Source organism: Miniopterus natalensis, chromosome 13, assembly GCF_054644295.1.
Source record: "Miniopterus natalensis isolate mMinNat1 chromosome 13, mMinNat1.hap1, whole genome shotgun sequence".
In the NCBI taxonomy this organism is placed as follows: domain Eukaryota; kingdom Metazoa; phylum Chordata; class Mammalia; order Chiroptera; family Miniopteridae; genus Miniopterus; species Miniopterus natalensis.
The window spans coordinates 49,201,591-49,223,002 of record NC_142093.1 but is presented as its reverse complement, the minus strand read 5'-3'; the positions used below and the strand labels follow the sequence as shown (position 1 = coordinate 49,223,002).

The window sequence follows — 21,412 nt, the reverse complement described above, 5'->3', positions numbered from 1 at the left end:
AGGACAGTTGAGGGCTTGAAATGCTGGGGGGAAGAGCCTCAGATGGTGCCATTGCCACAGAGTAACCACTTGACGAGTGGGAACAGCAGCCCCACAGCAAAGAGGTAATGAGTAGCTCTTGTGTGGGGCCTTGTGCTTCCATGCCAGTCATCTCCTCCACTCTGCAGTACACTGGGCATGAGCTGGGCGTGACCTCCACTGTGCCCATGAGGTCAGGCCCTCCTCTCTATTGTTGGGTGGAACAGAATCTGAATCACAGCCTGTCCTTTCAGAAATCTCTTCTGCCTCTGCTTCCCAGTTGGATTATATCTTTCTAACGTCAAGCCTGGCCTCCCCCACTGGCCCTCTCATCTCTGTCCCCAGTGCCTAGTTACCAAGCTCTTCCCCAGGTTAGTGGGTGAGGAGCCTTTTTTCTGCCAAGGGCAGAAAAACCAGCAAAACCATGTACAACTTTTAAAAGTTTTAAAAAATAATGAGGGAGAGTGCCCGTTTTTTGTTTATGAGCACAATAGTAAACATATGGCCTGCCTACTTCTCATATTAATACTGGGCTCCTGGCTTTCATCCTTGCTTTGCCCTGGGGCACATGCTAGGCACACTAGGGATGGCTGCCTGGACACTGGAGGCACCTGATACTTTGCATAATTAAGAGCAGTCCGTTTTGGTCTGTTGTTACAGCCTGATTAGTAGACAGGCAAGAGAGTTTATGAACAAAGAAGCTGAAGCTGGAGCTGGCGATGGGGCGAGGCCCTCAGGGAACATAAAAGTGTCTCAGGAGGAAGGGGCAGGGGCCTGGAAAGTCCCCCTAGTCTGTGCTTGGATTGGTTCTTTTAAATTGGTTTAGTTCTAACCTGACAACCGGATTTATTGCCACAAAGTAAGTTATCACTGCTTTTGACATTCTAATGAGCTTGTCCGCATCCTAGTTCTTTCATCAAATTGTTGAGCCTTCCACTCTGAGAAAACAGGAGTTATCAGGCGCAAGCAGTGCTACCTGCCGGAGATGCGGCGGGTGGGCATGCAGAGGGGAGGTCTCCTAGTCCTGGCTGGACCCTGCTCCTACTGTAGATTCTGCTGTTTGCTAGACAGCAGCCACCGCTGCACTAACAATTGTCATTTACTGAGCACCACCCTGCCAGGCCCTATGGCATGTATCAATCATAGCGTGATTGCTAATCCTTAAAACAGGACTGCATGAAGCATATTAATACCCACCTTTTACAAATAAGAGAGTTAAAGCTCAGGAGACTGTCATGCTCAGAGCCTCGCTCCCTAGGAGGGCAGAGCACGTGTTCAGACCAGGCCTGGCAGGCCCTGGAGCCCTCTTCTTTCTGACATGCCATGTACCATTCAGAAACAGCAAGAGGGAAAACATGAGCTGATGGGAGAGGCAGGTCTCGTGATGTCCCTAATATCAGCCTCTGTGGGTGTGAGGTCCTTGGACAGAACATCCTACCCCCCCATTGAGGGGAGAGTGGAGAAGCTGTTACTGAACAGTCTGCATGGTCTTCTCACTTTAGATTCTTTAAAATTCTGATGGAATCTATCAGAAAGAAGAATAACAAAGCGTCAGCTTTCAGAAGTGTGAACACTCGAAGAGCTACCCAGCGGGATCTTGACAATGCTGGGGAGTCAGAGAGGAATCGGGTGAGTAAGTCCCCCAGGGATCCCTGGGGACTGGCACAGGGAGGGTCCCAGGGCTGGAAAGTGTGTAGGGCGGCAGCTCACTTTGTCTTCCCTCCTGGGAAGGGTCCATGACTGTTCTCAGTGCTCCTCACCCCCTTGCAGGTGTTGGCCCATCTCTTCACTTACCTTACTTCGCATTTACCTACTGTGCTGAAAGCTGAGAAGCAACATTGACTTCTCGGGTGTGGGGCCATGCAGGGGAGCAGCATGGTCCGGTGGGCCCTGGGCAGCGGAGCAGCATGGTCTGGTGGGCCCTGGGCAGGGGAGCAGTATGGTCTGGTGGCCCTGGGTAGGGCCCCAGGTCATTCATTTGTCTGCTCTCAAGGATCCCCCCCTCCCAAATGATTTTTTTATCCTGAGGATAGACTCAAAGTAATGGTACCTGCTGGGCTTTTAGAAGTTCTTTTTCTGTTTCATTTTTCTCTGCCTTTCACCTACCTAGGCCGAGTGAACTGAGGCCTACAGGGCACTGGCCAGGGACCAGGGAGGCATTTTGAAGCAGGGAAGTTGGACGTTAGTGACAAAAAAGGAAGGAGCCAGGGAAAAGCCATTGAACCCACGCAGTGTGGGGACAGGTCCCTGAGTGTCATATGAGCCGGCAGTTTGTTGAGCTGTGCAGTAGACCATGCTGATGTGGCGAGCCTACTTAGGTGGGGTTGCAGCAAAGGCTGGCACTGTCCCTACCTGCTCTGTGGTCCCAGCTGTGTCACCTCCTCTCTGGGCCTGTCTCCTCATCCCTAAAATGAGGGGCTGGCCTAGACCAGAGAGAATTCTGGGTCTCCTGTCATGGACGTCTATGGGCATGGACTGTCTTTGAAAGGCTGCCCACTTCCTTATTATTAAATCACCCAGAAGGAGACAGAAACTAGGAGCCAAGGTCAGAAAGAGAAAGGCACAAATACTTGGTTTTTAAAATACTCAATATTCCACCGAAACAACCCTTTCTCTTGTCCACCTGTGACAAAAATATTTGGAACAATATTTTGCACCATCTTCTTTTAGTGACTTGGAAACTCTTAGTACTTTTTAAAAAAAAATTTTTAAATGCAAGATTTTTAGGCAGTACATGTAAAGATGAAGATTGGAAAGGAGGTGTGGAACAGCGCTAACGCAGAGTAGATGCTGGATGGACGCCTTGGGGTGCGCGGGTGGGTGGATGGCGGGTAGGTGGAAGGGAAGGTGGACAGGTTGGGGAGTGGACAGGGAGTCGCTGGGCAGTAGGTACTGGAGCTCATCTTTTCCCTCCTCACCCTCACTCCACAGGGAGAGCAGGAAGGTACTGAGGAAGAGGAAGAGCACATTGTGGATGCCGAAGCCGAGGAGGGAGATGCTGATGCCTCTGACGTCAAACGCCGGGAGAAGCAAGAGGAGGAGGTGAGGGGGCTCCAGATGGGGTGGGTCTGTGGTCACGCCCCTCCTCCTCCAGCAGACCTGAGGGCTCACGCATGACACATAAGGCTGCTCCTTTGTATCTGCTGAGATCCATCAGGAGCCTTGAAGTAGCCCAGCCTGCCCTCACCCCCCTCAGCTGAGAAGATGGTGTTCTTGGGGCATGCTTTGGCAGGGTGCCACCTCAGGGCTGCCCTTTGGGCTTGGCTGTCCCTGGATTTGAACCCGTTTCAAGGACCCAGAAGCCTTTGGCAAGGAGACGAAGTCAGGCTGCCTCCTGTTTTTACGATGAAAATATAATACCTCCCTCCCCCACACCAGTGCTCTGCTGTCATGATGGCTGCAAAGACAAAGGGCACGTTAGAGGGGCTGAGGGAATTCGCAGGAAAGAGCTCAAGGCGAGGGTGAAGAAGGGCCTGGGGGGCTGGCATTCCCAGGGCAAGGGCCAGTGGGGGAAGGAGGAGGACAGCCCAGGGCACATGAGGCAGATGGGGCGCTCGTGGGCCAGTCAGTAAGGTCTCTGCAGGCACAGTCCAGATAGGTGGTGGGGCCTCAGTGACAGCCTGTGCTCCGCCCCTGCCAGGTCGACTATGAGAGCGAGGAAGAGGAGCAGAAGGAGGGGGAGGAGAATGGCGACGAGGATGTGCCAGAGGAAGGAAATGTCCTTGGGGAAGGTGCCAACAGCCCCCAGGAGCCGGATGAAGAGGCGGGCTCAGGCCTCGAGGAGAGCGTGCCCCCTGCCCCACCCTTGAGACAGCCCCGGAAATCCACCTGCAGCCAGGAGCCCCAGGGAGCTGAGGCCATGGAGCGCCGGGCTCAGGCTGTCCGTGAGTCTCACCCGTTCATAGAGGACTACCAGTATGACACCGAGGAGAGCCTTTGGTGCCAGGTCAGTGCCACTTGGGGCTGGGGCAGGGAGCGGCCTGCTGCCATCTGGGGCCTGTGAGAGTTGGTTGCTAAGATCCCTTAAATTCAGAATGTGGTGACAGCTGTAGACCCTCTGCCCCAAATCACAGCCTCACAGATTTGACTTTCAAATCTCTAGAGGGCCACTTCTCTCTGATTTTTCAAGAAGAGTGTATGTGGGGTCTGATCTGCCAGGCCCTATTGGTACTTTTACACATCACCTCCTTCAGTCCTCAGTACGACAGATTGTTAACATATATGAAAGCTTTTGTAGAGAAAGCAGGAGTACTTTATTTGACACCTGAAGACCCTGTCTCTTACTTGGGAATGACGTGGTTCCCCCACAGGCTGGCTGGTGTGGATGCCTAGACATCTACACACAGAGGGGCTTTTTAGTGCTTTGATCCGACTCAGTGGTTCCCAAATGGCAATGTAGATAAGAGTCATGTACCAGGACTACACACAAACCTGTGTGCGTTATGGTTTGTGGTAATTGAAGGACAGCGAGGCAATGTTGGGCGATGTGATTTTCACCGTTCTCACCGACACCTGGGAAATACCGCTCCATTGTTTCCACCTCAGTCTGGGTGACTGGAGGTGGCTGCTGTGTGTGGCTGGTTAAGCCACCAGGGTTCATAGGTGCAGACCTACTGACCCAGGCCCCCCAGCAGGACCACCTGTCCCCAGCCAAGGTGTTTACTAAGAGGGCTTTGGAGGAATACTGTGGGCAACCGGGCCTCTGCTTCCTCCGTGGGGCTGGGGTGGCATCTCCCTTGGCTCACCTCTTTCTCCCCTTGTAGGTGACAGTGAAACTCCCGCTGATGAAGATTAGCTTTGACATGAGCTCCCTAGTACTGTCCTTGGCCCACAGTGCTGTCATCTATGCGACCAAGGGCATCACAAGGTGTCTCCTGAATGAAACCACCAGTGACAAGAACGAGAAGGAGCTTGTCTTAAACACAGAAGGGATCAACCTTCCAGAGCTGTTCAAGTACTCTGAGGTGCGTGTCCCCACCAGGTCATCTGCTGGCTGGGACCAGGCCTCATGTTGTCTCCGCCTCAGGCCTTTCGGAGGCGAGGCTCCTTTACCCTGGCCCTTGCTGAGCCGCTGGTGCTTCTGACCCACCTGTTGGGGACCTACAGTGCACGTGAGCCCCAATAAGGCTTACAATACAGAAACCTGCTTAACTTTAACCCTGAGTTTCCAAAACTAATTTCAGTGCAAATGCTTTTCCTTGAAATCAAAACCTTTCCAAAGTAGAGTTGTAAGAAATAGTTTGCTGAGTTGCTGACCTGGGAGCTGCTCACTTTATGTGGTGAAGGAGGCCCTGGAGCCTTTCACCAAGTTCTCCAGAGGACACAGCAGGAAGGCTTATGCCTTTGGAGAGGCAACAAGGCAAGCTCCATGGTGTCCTTGTGGAGTTTGTTTAAACAAGGCCAGACCAGCGACCAGAGCCTCCGAGGTATATGGGGGTGACCTGCCATAGCACAGAGCCACCTTGGGCTCCCTAGGGCAGCTGAACTGGACCCTGGCGAGGCCCAAGTTACATCTGAGGGGCTGACCATCCCTGCTCCACGTGCCCTGGACAGGTGTTTGTATCTCTGCTGGGGAACTTTCCTCACCCGTTGAGAGACTCCTTGATCATAGGAAATGGGTCTTTCTGTTCAGTAAACAAAATAAAACGGAAGATACCTCTGACTAAAGCAGGTACCAAGTCATCTCAGCTCTGGTAGAGAGGAGACAGACCTTGGGACCCAGCCAGCATCCTGTCGGCAGTTCTGCCAACACTGTTCCCTCTCGATAGTCCTGGGCCACATTGCGGCCACTTCATCATCAGTTGTGCTTGGCTGCCAGACAAGAAAAGAGCCCAGCCTGGGGGACATGCTTGTGGAGGGAGCAGAGGCCAGGCCCTCCCAGTCAGTCCCTCCTTCCTCCCCAGGTTCTGGATCTGCGCCGCCTCTATTCCAACGACATTCACGCAATGGCCAACACTTACGGCATCGAGGCCGCGCTGCGGGTGATTGAGAAGGAAATCAAGGACGTGTTTGCCGTGTATGGTAAGAGATACTGCGGACAGCCATCAGGAGATTCCGGGGAGTCCAGCAGCATCAGGGAACTGAAGTAGGGGTGCAGCGACTGTGTAGCCTGTAGGAGACCCTGAGAATGACCATGGAGAAGGAGTGACTTGTATTTCAGTCTCATGTGGCATCTGTCACCGAAGCCACCACTTGTTTCTCATCCGTCAGGCTCTGAAGAAGCTCCTGCTTGATAACCTGGCTCCGTTCAGCCCTCAGGGTTTCAGTTCCCAAGTGAAAAGAGTGCTGTTAGGATGTGCCCCTGTCTGGATCCTCAGTTTCCTGTGCTGCTGGGTGGCAGTGGAGCACAGGAGCGGGTGTAGTGAGAGGGATAGGGGAGGGGACTGGTCTCCAGGTTAGGGGAGGGAATAAATGATGGAACTGAGTGGAGCCCCGGGGTCTGACACAGGAGCCTCTGGGCTGACTTGTGTTGAGTGGCACTGCCTCAATGGTCCCCTTGTCACTGTTTAACCATTCCTGATGTTGCTGCCCGTGTGACAGGCATTGCAGTCGATCCCCGCCATCTCTCCCTGGTTGCTGACTATATGTGCTTTGAGGGCGTTTACAAGCCACTGAACCGCTTTGGGATCCAGTCAAACTCGTCCCCTCTGCAGCAGATGACATTTGAAACCAGCTTCCAGTTCCTGAAGCAGGCAACCATGATGGGTCAGTGTGAGGGCAGGGGTCCAGCAGGTGTCTACCTCTGAGTCTGCTCCAGGCAAATGGGCTTGTTCGTTGGGCAGCTTTCCATACACCTTCCCTGTGAGTGAGATCTCACGTAGGAAGTAGCTGGGGAGGGTGGGCAGCAGGCAGGAAAGCGCCTCTGTGTTTTGAAGGCGAGGGAAGAGAATCTTCTCAAATGGAGGAGCAGTGCGGCTCATGTAATCACAGCCAGCCTCTGGGACTCTGGACTTCCAAGGTGCTCTATCCACCCCCGCAACATCTCCCTTAACTAACAGGTGCTCTGTATCTCTCCCAGGATCCCACGATGAGCTGAGGTCCCCTTCTGCCTGCCTCGTGGTTGGGAAGGTGGTCAAGGGCGGGACAGGCCTGTTCGAGCTCAAGCAGCCCCTGAGATAGCAGCCACCACAGCGCCGTTTGCCTGGCCTGGAAGATGACCCAGAGGACCCAGGTGAGGGCCTGGTCCAGCCTGACTTGCTCTTCAATGAGAGGACCAGGAGCCCAGAACCCTGGCGGTTCAGTGGCAGTGCAGAGCACAGCAGCAACATTGGGTTCCAGAGAGCAGCTGGCCTTTGGGCTGGACCGCCTTCCTCAGGAAAGCGATAGCATTGGTCATCTTTGCCCCTCCTCATCTCAGGATATAAACAAGTTCACCAAATCCCCCGAGTCCCTCCAACGTGGAGGGCCTCCCCCTGTGCAGCAGGAGTCTTCAGTGGGGGAGATCCCTGCCCAGGTAGGAAAGGGAGGGTCTGTTGCTGTGAGCAGCCAGTGACTACAGCAGGATCCCTGAGCTCTTAAGCAGGAACCTGCTGCCCACAGCCTGCTCCTGGCTGCACTGGCCCAGGGGATAGAGTTCCCAAAGACTACTCAAGGCTTTTCCCTGGACCAAGGACAGTTTGGCACAGACCTCTACCCACCCAGCTTTTGTGCCTGGGGCAGTGCCCTGGCCTTGCTTCAATGTGGCCGCATGTCCTTCTAGACCAGATTAGCCCTGAGTCTGGGGTTGGTCTCTCTAGGGCCCTAGTAGCTCACCCCTACACATAACACCCTGAGTCGCCAGCCAGGCTGCACTCCTGGAACGAGTTGCCCTCTTTCCCTGGCTTTGCTCTGAGTGCAGTGTTGAGGCCCAGGTCCCTTTGTGCAGACTGCTCTGTCTGGCCTCCCTTGGTCTCTGGCACCACAGCAAGGGGCCCTGACATGAACTGAAAAGTCAGAGGACTGCACAAAATCTTTGTAAAACCAGAGGCTGTTCTATTTTTGTCTAATGTTACTCCAGCTCAGGCTGAGTAATAAACTGGAACTAGCTATTGAGAGGGGAAAAAATTTTAAGCTTGGGGTTTTTTTTCTTTCCTTGATTTGTGGTTTCTGCATTTGTGATTTGAGAGCTCAGGACGGATTTCTCAGCACAATCACATCTGAGCTCCTCTTCCTGTTCTTGGCAGATGAGCTGGGGGGAGAGCGCAGCACCCCGTGACTTTACTGTGTCCCAGCAGCATGTCCCTTCCAAAGCCAGCTCTGGCCCTGAGGTCAGGCAAGTGGAAGCCAATGGGAAAGAGCTGTGTGTATCTGGGTGGGGAAGGCGGCCTTGCTTGGAGAGAGTGACCACACTGCTTCCTCTAGACGCGATAGAACCAGGCCTGGGCCTCCTGGGCCCGCACTGGGGGAAACCCAACAGAAACCCGGCAGAAACGCTTCTCCAGGGCTGGGATACAGAGGAATACAAACAGCTTCCAAGGGCACAGGAAGAAGGCCTAGTGGGACCCTGCACGCCAGGTTAAACTGTGCATCTTGCAGCTAAGGGGCTCCTGCACTACTTGATTTCCCCTCATACCAGAACTGTGGGAGCCGGTCCTGGGAGGAGGTCGCTGGGTGAACAGAGGCACATGGCTCCATTGTCCCAGGGCTGGCCATCAGCACAGAAGTCCACTCAGCCCCACTGGGCCCTGAGGGCACTGACCATGACCTGTGCTGGGAGGGAGGCAATGGCCCCTGTCCTTCCTGCCCAGTCCTTCCACATGTTTCCTGTGTGTGAGTTTCTCCCAGAATACACCTTATTCCTGGTTTATGAGTAAACCTTCCAGAGCTTTCACTGGTGGGCCAGGAGTCTTGCCCTGCTCCCCTACCGGATTATGCTTCCTTACAGGATTACATGCTCACTTCAGGTCAGAAGCCTCCACGGGTGGTCTCCCTCTGTTTAAGGTGGCATATTCTCTGGAACACTGTCAGTACTGTAAATGCTCTTTTTTGGAGGGCACATTTGATTTTTTTGAAAGAGGCAAGTAGGTCCAAGCCAAAACAAATGAAAAGGGTGGATCGAGCTGCATAATTATTTCCTAACAAAGGGGACTGGAGAGTGATTGTTGGGGCCTCACAGACCTCACTGAAGCTGTTTCTTACAACCCGAGGTGCGCAGCCACTGCCTTCGGGTGTTCTTCCTGCTCACGCCTTCATGTGTCAACATCCTACCTACTTGCTTACTTGTAACAGTTTTTTTTTAGTCCCCCCTTACTGGGTTCTCATCAGAAACACTATCAGCATCATTACAGATACCCCTGTGAGCCTGAAACATTTTCCATCTGAATCAGAAGGAAAACAGGAATGTCTGAAGCAACTTGAACTTTCCTTTCTCTCTACTGTCCCCTACCTCCAAACAGAAGCAGAATACAGGGGTGGGCAAAAGGAGGTTTACAGTGTGAGTATGCAAAACACGGTTCATTCTTGTATTATTATTGCATTATTTTCCGTACGATCAACTGTAAACCCACTTTTGCCCTTTCTTATATGTGTAGGTTATCTGCGTGTCGTCATCGTCCCCCCTCCTCCCCCCCCCACCAGACCTCCCTGGTCCTTCCAGAGCTCTTTCCAGCCCTTACTCTGATAAACCACTTTCTGTGATTGTGTTGGTTTTTGTGTTATGTACCCATTGCAGGCTGGGGGTGGGTGGTGTTTTTTGTTTTTTCAATTTTGGTTAAGTAACAAAATTTACCATCTTAACCATTTTTAAGGGTGTGGTTCAGTGGCATTAGGTGGTTGCATTACTCTGTAACCATCACCACCACCTATCCACAGAACTCTTCATCCTGCAAAACTGAAACTGCCCCCGTTCAGCACTAATCCCACCTTCCTCTCCCTCTAGTCCTTGGCAGCCTCCATTCCACTTCTGTCTCTGAATTTGACTGCTGCTCATATAAGTGGAATCATATCATATTTGTCCTTTTGTGGTTGGCTTATTTTGCTTAACATGACATCCTCACCCATGTCACATGTCAGAATTTCCTTTTTAAGGCTGAATAATGTCCCATTGTCTGTATAAACCACATTTTGTTCATCCACTTATCCGTCGATGGACACAGGTTGTGTCCACCTTCTAGGTGCTGTGAACACTGCTGCTGTGAACGTGGGTGTGCAAATATCTCTTCAGGTCCCTGCTTCTGGTTCCTTTGGGTATAGACCCAGAAGTGGAATTGTTGGATCGAACAGCAATTCTGTTTTAAGGAGCCTGTTTTAAGGATTCTGTTTTGAGAAGCCGCCATATTATTTTCCACAGCGGCTCTACCATTTTACATTCCCACCAACAGCACAAAAGCTCAAAGGTTATGATTTATTCACCCCCTTGCCAATACTTATTTCCTGTTTTTATAAATAAATATATTTGTAAGTTCTATATAGTAGCCATTCTGATGGGTGTGGGGTAATTCTGTGGATTAGATTTGGGTGGTTTTACTCAGATGTTGGAGCCCTTAGGTGGTCTGTATCTGCAGAGAGTTAGGAACTAAGGAATTGCCTCTGTTGCTTGGCAGTCTTAAAATTTGAGTTTACACTTGAATTGGGGCTCTAAGGGTCTAGGAAATGCTCTTGAAGTAGGAAAGAGTGGTACTTTTAAGGCTGGTTAGGTGACAGGTTGTCCACCAGTGACTTCTCTGTGCAGACTGCTGAGCGGGTGACCCTGGGCTGCAGGGTGAGGCAGTTGCCATCCATGCTTGGTCATGCAGTTCAGGTGACAGTGTTACTGGGCCTTCAGCAGCTCTCCCAACCCTGGTGCAGTTTTATCTCTCCTGCCTCATTTACAAAGGGCTCTTTCTTCAGTCACAATTGCCAAAATAGGTACAGTCAGAAATTTCAAAATTCCTACAAAGTCCACTTAGAACAGAAGTTCTGAACTCTTCATTGGAACCATCTTAGGAGCTTGTTTTTTTAAACTGATTCCAGGGCTCCTCTCCCAGAGATTCTGATTTAATGGGCCTGGGTGTGTGCTGGAAGAGCTCCAGAAGAGTCTAGTGTGCAGCAGGCTGAGAACCACGGGCTTGAAGTAAGCCCTAAGTTGTGCCCAGTCACCACCTGTGGTGCCATGACCGTAGGAGCTTATCACTGGCACCTGGTTTCCCCACCCACATCTTAAGATCTGACCCTGCCCTCAGTGAGTGTGCGTGTGGTAAGTGCTCAGGGCTGTGGTAGGTGTCTGCCAGGAGGCAGTGGGGTTGAAAGGATGCTGATAAGCTCTCCTGTGGTTTCAGCAGAGAAAAATGTGCTGCTTCCAGCCGGAAAGCAGGAGGCTGACAGCTCCTTACAGCCAATTAGGGGGGCTGCATGTTTAACCTAAAAGTTCCTGCCAACAGAGCCCCTGCAGGGACAGGAGGGGGACACTTGACTGAAGTATTTCGCTCTGTGAGAAGTTTCCCTTTAAAAAGTTAAACTTTGATTATTTACTGAAGGCCAGACCTCAAGTTCTTTGAGCAGCACCTCTCTGCTCCCATGGGTGGTAATCGGAGCTCTATTCAGCTCAGAACTCCCTCCAGCTGTTCTGTTCACAGGCCCAGGGAATGGCCAGAACCCAGTTGCAGGGAACAGGGCTGAGCACCTCCGCTCATCTTGGCTGGGCTCCGCTGTCACGAGCTGCTCAGGTGACTGCCCTTGAGCAAGTCTAGAAAACAGGTTTGGACTCTGGTCTGGAAGGCGTGTTCCAACCTAAATATCCCAACCGTTTCCCCACTAGCCTGCCCTCCCCCATCCTGCACCCACCCAACCTTGATGCCTGCTGCACAGGCACCTAGAGATACAGGAACTACTGCACAGGCTCTGCCCTCAGAGCTTGTAGTTTTGTGCCCCAGACAGATGAGCCAGCAGGAAATCAGCCTCGCCATGACCAGGCCAAAGTTTGAGGAGCCCACACACCCTGCCCCAGCCCACCCCTGGGGTAGGACCTTGGCTCTGTCAGCTGGCTCTGTAGTGGGGCTTTAGGGAGAGGCCAGAGGGAGGGGAATTGAAAAAGAATCAGGTCCAGGCATCACTACCCTTCCTCATGCCCACTCACCACTATTCTACCTTCCCCCCTAAATATAGAAGAGGTCACTCCGTGGGTTAGCCAGGGTGCTACTGTCTGTAGGTCTTTGCAAGTTGCTGTCAGCCTTGCTCAGGAGGCTGGTGGCCCTGTAGGCTGCTGCCTTCTGGGCTGGCTACTTGGTGATGTCATCTCAGGCCAAACCAGCCCTGGGTCTGTGGCCTCACGTGTAACGGTTTCGGACACCACAGAACTCAGCTGGACCACATCAAACACTATTCTTCCCCAGCCGTGACTCGCCCTGGACATACGAACCTGAAGTTGCCACACATTCAACAAGTCAAATGACTGAGCAGCTGGATGTGTTTCAGGCAAGAAACAGCTCTGAAATCAGACATCTCAACTGCCACTGTGACCCTAAGAAAGTTACTGGGCCTCTCTGTGCCTCAGTTTCCTTGTCTGTAAGATGGTGATTAAAATTAACTGTGTTCAGCCCTGGCCAGTGTGGCTCAGTTGAGCGTGGTCCCATGCACCGAGAGGTCACAGTTTGATTCCCAGTCAGGGCACTTGCCTGGGTTGCAGCTTGATCCCCAGTAGGAGGTGTGCAGGAGGCAGCCAATCAATGTTTCTCTCTCCCTCTCCCTTCTCTCTCAAAAAAAAATCAATAAAAACATTTTTTTAAAGATAAAATTAAATGTGTTCACAAAATGATATACTGCCATAAATGTTTATATACCAAGTGGTTCTCAACCGGGAATAATTTTGCCTCCTGGACATTTGGCAATGTCTGGAGACATCTTTGGTTGTCACAGCTGGAGGTGGGGTGCTAGCTGTAGTGGGGCTTTGGGGAGAGGGCCAGAGGGAGGGGAATTGAAAAAGAATCAGGTCCAGGCATCACTACCCTTCCTCACATGCCTACTCACCCCACTATTCTACTTTTCCCCTAAATATAGAAGAGGGTAGAGGCCAGGGCTGCTGCTGCACAGCCCAGGGTACACAAGGCAGCCCCCTGCAGTACAGAATTACCTGGCCCCAAGTATCAGTGGTGCAGAAGCTGAGAGACCCCACCACATACACATGTATGGGGTTAACATTGCTTTTTTACAAATGGAACCATTAAATTTTAGCCACTCTGATGGGTAAACAATGGCATCTCGCTGTTACTGTAGTTTGCAGTTTCCTGTTAATAAATCCGAGCATCTTCATGTTGATTGGTTATTGTGATTTGCACTTCTCAGAGAAGTGTCTCTTCCTATCCTTTGCCCTTTGTTCTGTTGGTTTGTTTCTGTTGACCTTCACTGTGAAGTTTAAGGAACTTATTTACAGGCCAGTAAGTTAGCTGCTGGCTACATGGGGCTGTGCTCACCCCTAGACTCTAGTTAGGGCTGCAGAAGCACCTCTGAGGTACATGGATTGATTGGAAAAGTAAATTCCCCGTTGTGAGGAACTAACCCACAGTGCTAAAGGGGCCAGTGTCTTAGCCGGCGGTTACGGGGAGTCAGGGCAGAACACAGCCCTGGGCTCCTGCATGGCCTCTGCTTATCCCCATGACAAGAGCTGATGCCCGGCTCACCCGGAGCTCACCAAGTGCGGGTTCTGGTCAAGTCCCTTACACATGCGAATCCACCAAACCCCCCTCACAGCATGGGCAGGGGGCAGTGCGCCCCCCTTCACAGTGCCTTGCCCACAGACACAATCAGCAGTGGAGGCTCAAGGATCTGAAGCCAGGCTGCTGGCTCCCGAGTCTGGGTGCCCAGTCTCCTCACTGTGCCGCCTCTCTGCCCAGGCAGGCCCCGAGGAAGGGGTGTTCACATCAGAGGCTGCCGGCATGGAGTCTGGCAGGTAGATGTGAGGAAACCAAGGGCCTCTCCGGGCCAGGCCCTCGGAGGCAGGGCTGGAAGCAGGCTGAGCTGCATAGTGAGTGGGGCCTGACCGGCCGCATACGAGGAGACTGGTAAAGTTGCCAAGGACTTCCATGATATTATCTCATGTGACCCCCGCAGCCCTGCTGTGTGCCTCCTGCTGGTTGAAGAAATAGATCTAGAGAAGGAAGAAGCAATGCCCTGGAGTTAAACCAAGTCCCCATGAAGACGCCCAGGCCTGCGTCCCTCTTGGAGCCGCGCCTCTGCATGGCGCATCTCCTGGCATTTTCACCGGGTTCTGGTCACGCGAGGTGACCTGTCTTAGGTTCCATTGATCAGATTGGTTAGTGATCTCCTTTGAAAATTGGAAGGGGAGCCCTGAAGATGAAACCCAGGTCAGCTAGGGAGGGCAGGGGAGGCCCACTGGAGTCTGGTGGATGAGCCTATGAGAATGTGAACTACAGGGTTCGTCATGGGTCACAGTGGGTCGACATGAGGACGCTGGAGCAAAGGGGAAATTTAACAACTTGGCCATCTTAGGGCCAAGGGCTGGCTGCTCCCAGTGCCCACAGGATTACCCCTACTCCCTGTGCTGCTCAGCCTGCTTCCCAGTCCTGCCTCTGAAGCCCTGGCCTGGGCGAGGGCCTTGGGACCAGGCTTCCCACTGTGTTGGGTGCCTCCCCCACAGACCAGCTATTCACCCAGCGTCCTGCTGCCTGGGGACCACTGGACCCCAGGGGGAAGCCTGCCCAGCTTTGTGCAGAGCCCAGCCTCTCTAGGGGCCTGGCAGGCTGCCCTGGCCCCATGCCCGGAACATGGTATTTTCCCTCCAGTGGCCGACTGACTCACTCGGACTCCTCCGCATCCGGTCACACCAAAGCCTGGAGCCCCGGGCAGCCAATGGCTCTCTGGTCAGCCCAGACCAGGCTCTGTGCTCTAATAATAAATGTTGGACAGGGAAGCAGGGAGGAGGGAAGTGGAAAGGAAGGATGGCAGGAGCTCATGGGTCTGTGGTCTTCAAAGTGAGCCGCCTCCATTTTCTAGAGCAGATGTTCTCAAAGTGTGGTCCCCCAGACCGGCATTGCCAGCATCACCTAAGAGCTTGTAGAAACATAAATTCTCAGTCCCCAGCCCAGACTTCTTGAATCAGAAACTCTGCAGTGGGCCCTGGCTGGATAGCTCAGTTGATGAGAGCATCATCCCGATACACTGAGGTTTCGGGTTCGATCCCCGATCAGGGCACATACAAGAATCAACCAATGACGCATAAATAAGCGGAACAACAAATCTATGTCTTTCTCTGTCTCTTTCTAAAAAAATTAAAATAAAAAGAAACTCTGGGGTGGGCCCTTTCTCTGTGTCTTACTTAACAAGACCTCTGGGGGATCCTCTCTTATGTTCTAGTCTGAGAACCACTGTCCTAGAAACTTTGTTAGGAAGTGTTCTTACCTCCGTTGCCCTCTTTTTTAAAAAGCGATTTCAGCTCCAGGGCCTTTCTGACCCTGTGGAAATAGCCCCAGAGGCCCCTCAGCCTTCTAAGACCAGAGCCCTTGCAGTGCCCTGAGGGCAGCCGGGTGGGATGGCAGCTCTGCAGCGGGCAGATGTAGGAGTGTCACCAGCATCTCTGTGTCCCTAACATTCTTGTGCATTTGAATCTCCCAACAACATGTGAGGTAGGTGGGCAAATAGCAGCACCTCAGTTTTATAGATGAAGAAAAAGGAGACTCAGAGGGGTTAATAACTACACTCCGCCAAGAATTTCCTAACTCCTTGGGGGCAAGATCTATGCTGGTGAAACAGCTAAACAACAAAGCAGAGAGCCTTTCTAGGCCTGGGTGGGGTGAGGACTTCCGCAGCAGGTGAGGGGTGACTAAGGAGGACATCCTGTGGCGGTGCCTGGGAGAGCTGGGCATTCTCTATGGCAGCGATTTGCAACCCGTATACCGTGAGAATTTTTTTTTATATATCTTTATTGATTTCAGAGAGAGGAAAGGAGAGGGAGAGAGAGAGATAGAAACATCAATGATGAGTCATTGATTGGCTGCCTCCTGCACGCCCCCGACGGGATCGAGCCTGCAACCCGGGCATGTGCCCTGACTGGGAGTCGAGCCCCAATCGACTGGGTCCTAGGTCGATGCTCAACCGCTGAGCCACGCCCGACCAGGCTGCCATGAGAATTTTTAAAACATGCAAACACCTGACCATTTAGTCAGGGGCACTGAGCTCTTTTCCCTTAGATTGCCAAAATAAAAAAAATGACATCAGCCAACACAACAATAGCCAAACCAGTCCGAACGAATCAAAATTATACCTATTATTTTTGTCAGATTGGCAAAAGTATATTTTTTGGTGTGCCGCAGGATTTTAGTAATTGGTTTATGTGTGCCAGGAGATGAAAAGGGTTGAAAATCGCTGCTCTATGGTGCAGGCATGCAGCATTTTCCTCTGGATCCCAACAAAGCCCACTAGCACCTCTGGCCCAGATAAAGTCCTTCATGTTAAAAATTCCTCTGGATCCAGCAGTCCCACTTCTGGCCATATATAAACACAAAAGAATCCAAAGCAGGGCCTCAGAAAGATATTTGCATACTTATGTTCATAGCAACATTGGTCACAATACCAAAAAGGTGGAAACAACCCCAATTCATTAATAGATGAATAAACAACCTGGGGTATGTTCCTACAATGGACTATTATTAGGCCATGAAAAGGAATGGTGTTTTAATACATGCTACGACATGGATGAACATTGAGGACGTTGTGCTAAGTGAGATAAGCCAGCCATAAAAGGACAAGTACTGTACAATTCCACATATGTGAGGTTCCTAGACTAGTCAGATTCATAGAGACAGAAAGAATAGTGGTTGCCAGGGGTTGAGAGGAGGGGGAATGGGGAGTTAGTGTTTAATGGGGACAAAATTTTGCAAGGTGAAGTTCTGGAGATGGATGGTGTGATGGTTGCACAACACAGTGAATGTACTTATTATCACTAAACTGTGCACTTAAAAATGGTTAAAATTGCAATCCATTAATGATCCCCCCAAATCCTCTGAATGTTGGGGCCATTTCCAGGGAAACAGCAGCAGCAGGATATAGATTATTCTGCAAACACCCTACACAGCCCCACAACCTTTATGACCCTACTGAAGGGTGGGAGAGAAAGACCTGGACATTGGGTTTGATTTTCTGGGCTCCCACTTTCTGGCCCCCTGACCTTCTGCAACTTCCTCAGTCTCTTATTTCATGAAATGGACTAATAATATTTTGAGGTTCTGTGAAGGCCAAGTAGGAAACGATCTGAAAGCTTCTAGCATGTAATAGGTTCTCGAACAATGGTAGTTATTTACGGTGTTTCCTCAGCCTGGAGTGTTCTTCCCTTTCTCTACAGCGTAAGTTCCTGTTCTTCCTTCAAAGCCCAGCCAGCTCAAATCCCACCTCTCCCATGAAGCCTGTGGTAGCCTGCAGGATCATTCATCAATACCAGCTTCTCCCTTCCTGATGTCGGGTTCAGCCATTCAACTTCAAGGCTTGTAAGAAGCGCCAGTTGGTGCTTTGACATTTCTTTCCCCCGGCCAGAGCACCAGCACTGTTCTAGGAGGTATCTGTTCTAGCTGCCAAGTTCATGGGAGCAAAGTCCCAGCAACTCACAGTGGACACGTGGCATGAATAAGAAACAACCCTTTGTAATTTAAGCCTCTGAGATTTGGGGGTTGCTTGCTCCCTCAGTGTAACCCAGTTCCAGGCTACTCAAAGTGTGATTTTCTTTCCACAGCCTTGGCATCCCTTGGGCACTGGTTAGAGATGCACATTCTTAGGCCCAACCCCTGATCTACTGAACCACATTCTTTATTATCTCTGGCAGTGATATGTATGGTGCTGAGCCAGTTTCTTGTCCATAAAGGTGCTCAGTGGCCACTATTTCCTCCCCATCCTCTGAGGCTTCTAGAGAAGACTGCTACTTGCCTACTCAAAAGCCATCCTGCCCTTCTTCCTTAGTGAGAATTCAGATTGCAGCAGGGGGGAAACGGTAATGTGCTCAGGTTAAAATATTCAGTTTCCCAGACTCCCTTGAAGCTAGGCACAATCACATGACTTCTTTCTCTGGCTTAGAGGAAGACATTGAGTGGGACTTCAGGAAAGGCTTGTCAAAGGTGATAGGACCAGGTAGCAGGTGCATCTGGCACTGGGTCTTGCCCTGCCCCTTTATTCCTGCCTGTTATTGGGACATGATGGTGGGCTACTGCAAAGTGGCCCCAAAGAGTCATGCCTCTCTGTATTCATGCCCTCAAAAAGTTGAATCCACACTGAATCAGGGCTGCCCTGTGCCTATGTCTGACCAATAGAATGTGGGTGCAGTGAGGTTCGGGCACTTCTGCTCTGCTTGGAATCTGGGGCCTGCCCAGGCTGAAAAGTTGACCTCCCTATGAAAGATCATATCCCTATCAAAGGGAGGGCCATCCATCATCCAGGCCAGAAACCAGGGAGTCACCTCACCTCCTCCTCTTTATTTGAAGCCAATTGGTCACCAGGCCCATCTCCTCACATGGCCCAAATCCACCCCAGGATTGATCCATGGGGCAGCCACCTACTGATCTTTTACCTCCCCACCCAGCCTGCCCCTCATGAAGCCTGTGCATAGCTACCAGATTGATCTTTCTAAATGCAGATCTGAAGATCATTCACCAATACTTTGGGTTAAGTCTCAAGGCCCTGGCATGGCCTACACATCCATATGTGATACGGTGACTGCCTTGCTCTCTGTCCACTCCCCTCTCTAAATAACATGGGTCCTGGAATACTATGCTGCTCCCTGTTTCTGGTACAGCTATGTCTTAAAACCTTTATGCCTTTGTCCCAGGGATGCCAATGTCATCCTTCATGCTGAGTCAGTGTCTTAGCTCAAGCTGCTATCATAGACATCAAAAAACTGGGTGGTTTCAACAATAGAAATTGATTTCTCACAGCTCTGGAGGCTCAAAGTCCAAGTTCAAGGTACTGGCTGGGTAGGTTTCATTCAGAGGTTTCTTTTCTTGGCTTATAGGCAGCTGCCATCTCACCATGTCTTCACATGATGTATATGCATAGAGAGAGTGGGCTCTTCTTATAAGGACACTACTTCTGTTGAATCAGGGCCCAACCTTTATGATTGCATTTAACCATAATTGCTTCCTTAGAGCCCCATCTCCAAACACAGCCACACTGGGTGTTAGGGCTTCAACATATGAATTTTGGGGGAGGACCCAAACATTCAGTTCATAACATTCAATTATGAGTGGCTGCGTAGAGATCTCTGTTGAGAATTCTGAGTTCCTTCCCAAGCTCCCTGATAAAGAGAGCTTGATGAATGATGTCTACCTTGGGCTTAGAAAGAAGAGAGTATGGTGGCTCATGTACCTTGTATTTTCTTTCCCTGTTTTATGTGCTCATCTTTGCCACTCTCTCTCTGCCTCAGTGTTTTACCTGACGTGTACTTGGCCCTCAACACATTTTTTATAATGAATTCACAAGTGAGTAGTGGTCTCAAAGCAAATTCACAGCCACGATTTCATTTAAGCTCCATGGCAGCTTTTGAGGTAGGGCCTAATAATCAAGATGGTTGGAAATCTCTTTTAAAGTGTTCACCCTAGCCTGGCCAGGTGTGGCTCAGCGGTTGAGCATCAACCTAGGATCCAAGAGATCACAGTTCAATTCCCAGTCATGGCACATGCCTGGGTTGTGGGCTTGATCCCCAGTCTGGGGCGCACAGGAGTCAGCCGATCAATGACGACTCTCTCATCATTGATGTTTCTCTCTCTCTCTCTCTCTCTCTCTTTCCCCCTCTCCCTTCCTCTCTCTGAAATCAATATATATAAAGTGTTCACCCTTCCCTTCCCTCATGCTGTGCTAGAGGTACTACATTTGTCTTAAAGTCTATGCAGATGCCTGGACTAGGGTCTAGCTGGATCACAGGTGGCTCTTGCTGCCTGTATACCATGGAGCAGCTAAGGCCTTTGCCCTTCCTGTTGCCCCACCATCCCTGGGCCCCCACTTGCCCCAAGGCTTTCACCCCCACCATCTGGCTGTCGTCACTTTGAATGAGAAGCATTGTGGCCTTGGTAGAGCAATGGAGAGACTGATTTGCCTTCTGATAGGGACAGGGGGCCCAGGAAAATTGAGAGCAGGTGAGGGTGAATGTGATGGGAAGAGGGATGTTATGTTTAAAGGGGAAATATATTCAAATCTCATCTACTTGTTAGGACACAGCTCATGTGAATGCGAGGGTGTGTCTGTGTGTATGTGTGGGTCTGCTCCTTTCTCTGACTGTCACCCTGTTCCCATGCGTAGCCATGCTGCTTCAAAGAGCAGGTGGCCTTGTGCCAAGTGACTAAGCCTTGTGTGAGCTGCTGCACATGGACATTTTACCCTGGCCCCGCTCCTGCTCTGGGCCTGCTATGGGCCTGCTATGGCCTCTCCCCACTGGGCACCGATTCTCAGCCAGTGCCATGCCTGCCCTGTGAGATGTGCTCCTGCCTGTGAGATGTGCTCCTGCCTGTGTTAGCAGCAGGACCATCCTGTGTATTGGGAAGACCAGAGGCAGTGACCTTGTCTGCTTGGGGGATCAAAGATTACTCTTCCAGATGGAAAGGGCAGGTGAGCAGGTTCAGGGCTGTGTGGGCATGTTTAGGCCAGTACATCTCCCTGTTTGCCTACAGAGGAGAGTGGGAGCAGAGGGCAGGGGAAGGAGACCAGATCGGGGGGGGGGGGGGGCAGGGGGGGCTACATTGCACAGCAGAGAAAGACCAAACATCTGTTCTGTGGAGTTTGCAGCCTTGAGAACAGAACAAGGATTTTCTGTGGCTGGTTCATTCGGGTTCTGTCTCCTTACCCAAGGGCACTGTCTTACATAGTTACTGTGGGAGAGAAGGGAGCAGAGCCCTGCTCTGACGAGGGTCTGAGGGCATCCAGGGCCTGGCCTCCAGCAAGTTTCCCAAGGCTGGGAAACTTCCCAGGGCCCTCACAGGCCTTCCCATGAGACTCACTCAGAGGGTGTTGGCTTTTCCATTTCCTCAGCATCTTCCTAGAGGTCCCTCTAGCCAAGAAAGGTCTTTTTTATTTTAATCGTTACCTGCAGATATGCTTTTATTGATGAGAGAGAGAGAGAGGGAGAGAGAGAGAGAGAGAGAAACATTGATGTGAGGGAGAAACATTGATTCGTTGCCTCCCATACAAGCCCTGACTGGGGATCGAAACTGCAACCTAGGTCTGTGCCCCTATTTGTGTTGAACCCACAACCTTTAAGTGTATGGGATGATGCTCCAACCAACTGAGCCACCTGGCTGGGGCTAAAATTCTACACTTTTATTCCCATCTACCACATTTTATGTTTTTTATGTCAAATTTTATGTCTTTTTATTTTGTGTATCACTTAACTAATTATCGTCGTTACAATTATTTTTACTTTTTTTTGTCTTTTAACCTTCATATTAGCAAATTGGCTAGTTTGCTACCTTTACTGTATATTTACTTTTACCACTAAGATTTTTACTTTCTTATG

At 51.1% G+C, this 21,412-nt stretch overlaps 1 protein-coding gene across 1 annotated transcript in view; it reads left to right on the top strand.

Moving 5' to 3' along the window:
- POLR1A (RNA polymerase I subunit A) overlaps positions 1-8,061 on the top strand; it is a 63,782-nt gene extending 55,721 nt beyond the window's left edge. The window contains exons 28-34 of the mRNA XM_016201803.2: positions 1,521-1,647; positions 2,950-3,060; positions 3,659-3,964; positions 4,782-4,982; positions 5,922-6,039; positions 6,559-6,723; positions 7,037-8,061. Of these exons, the coding sequence (XP_016057289.2) occupies positions 1,521-1,647; positions 2,950-3,060; positions 3,659-3,964; positions 4,782-4,982; positions 5,922-6,039; positions 6,559-6,723; positions 7,037-7,137 (1,129 nt within the window). The 3' untranslated portion in view covers positions 7,138-8,061. The remainder of the gene's footprint in view (positions 1-1,520; positions 1,648-2,949; positions 3,061-3,658; positions 3,965-4,781; positions 4,983-5,921; positions 6,040-6,558; positions 6,724-7,036) is intronic.
- The last annotated feature ends 13,351 nt before the right edge of the window (positions 8,062-21,412 follow it).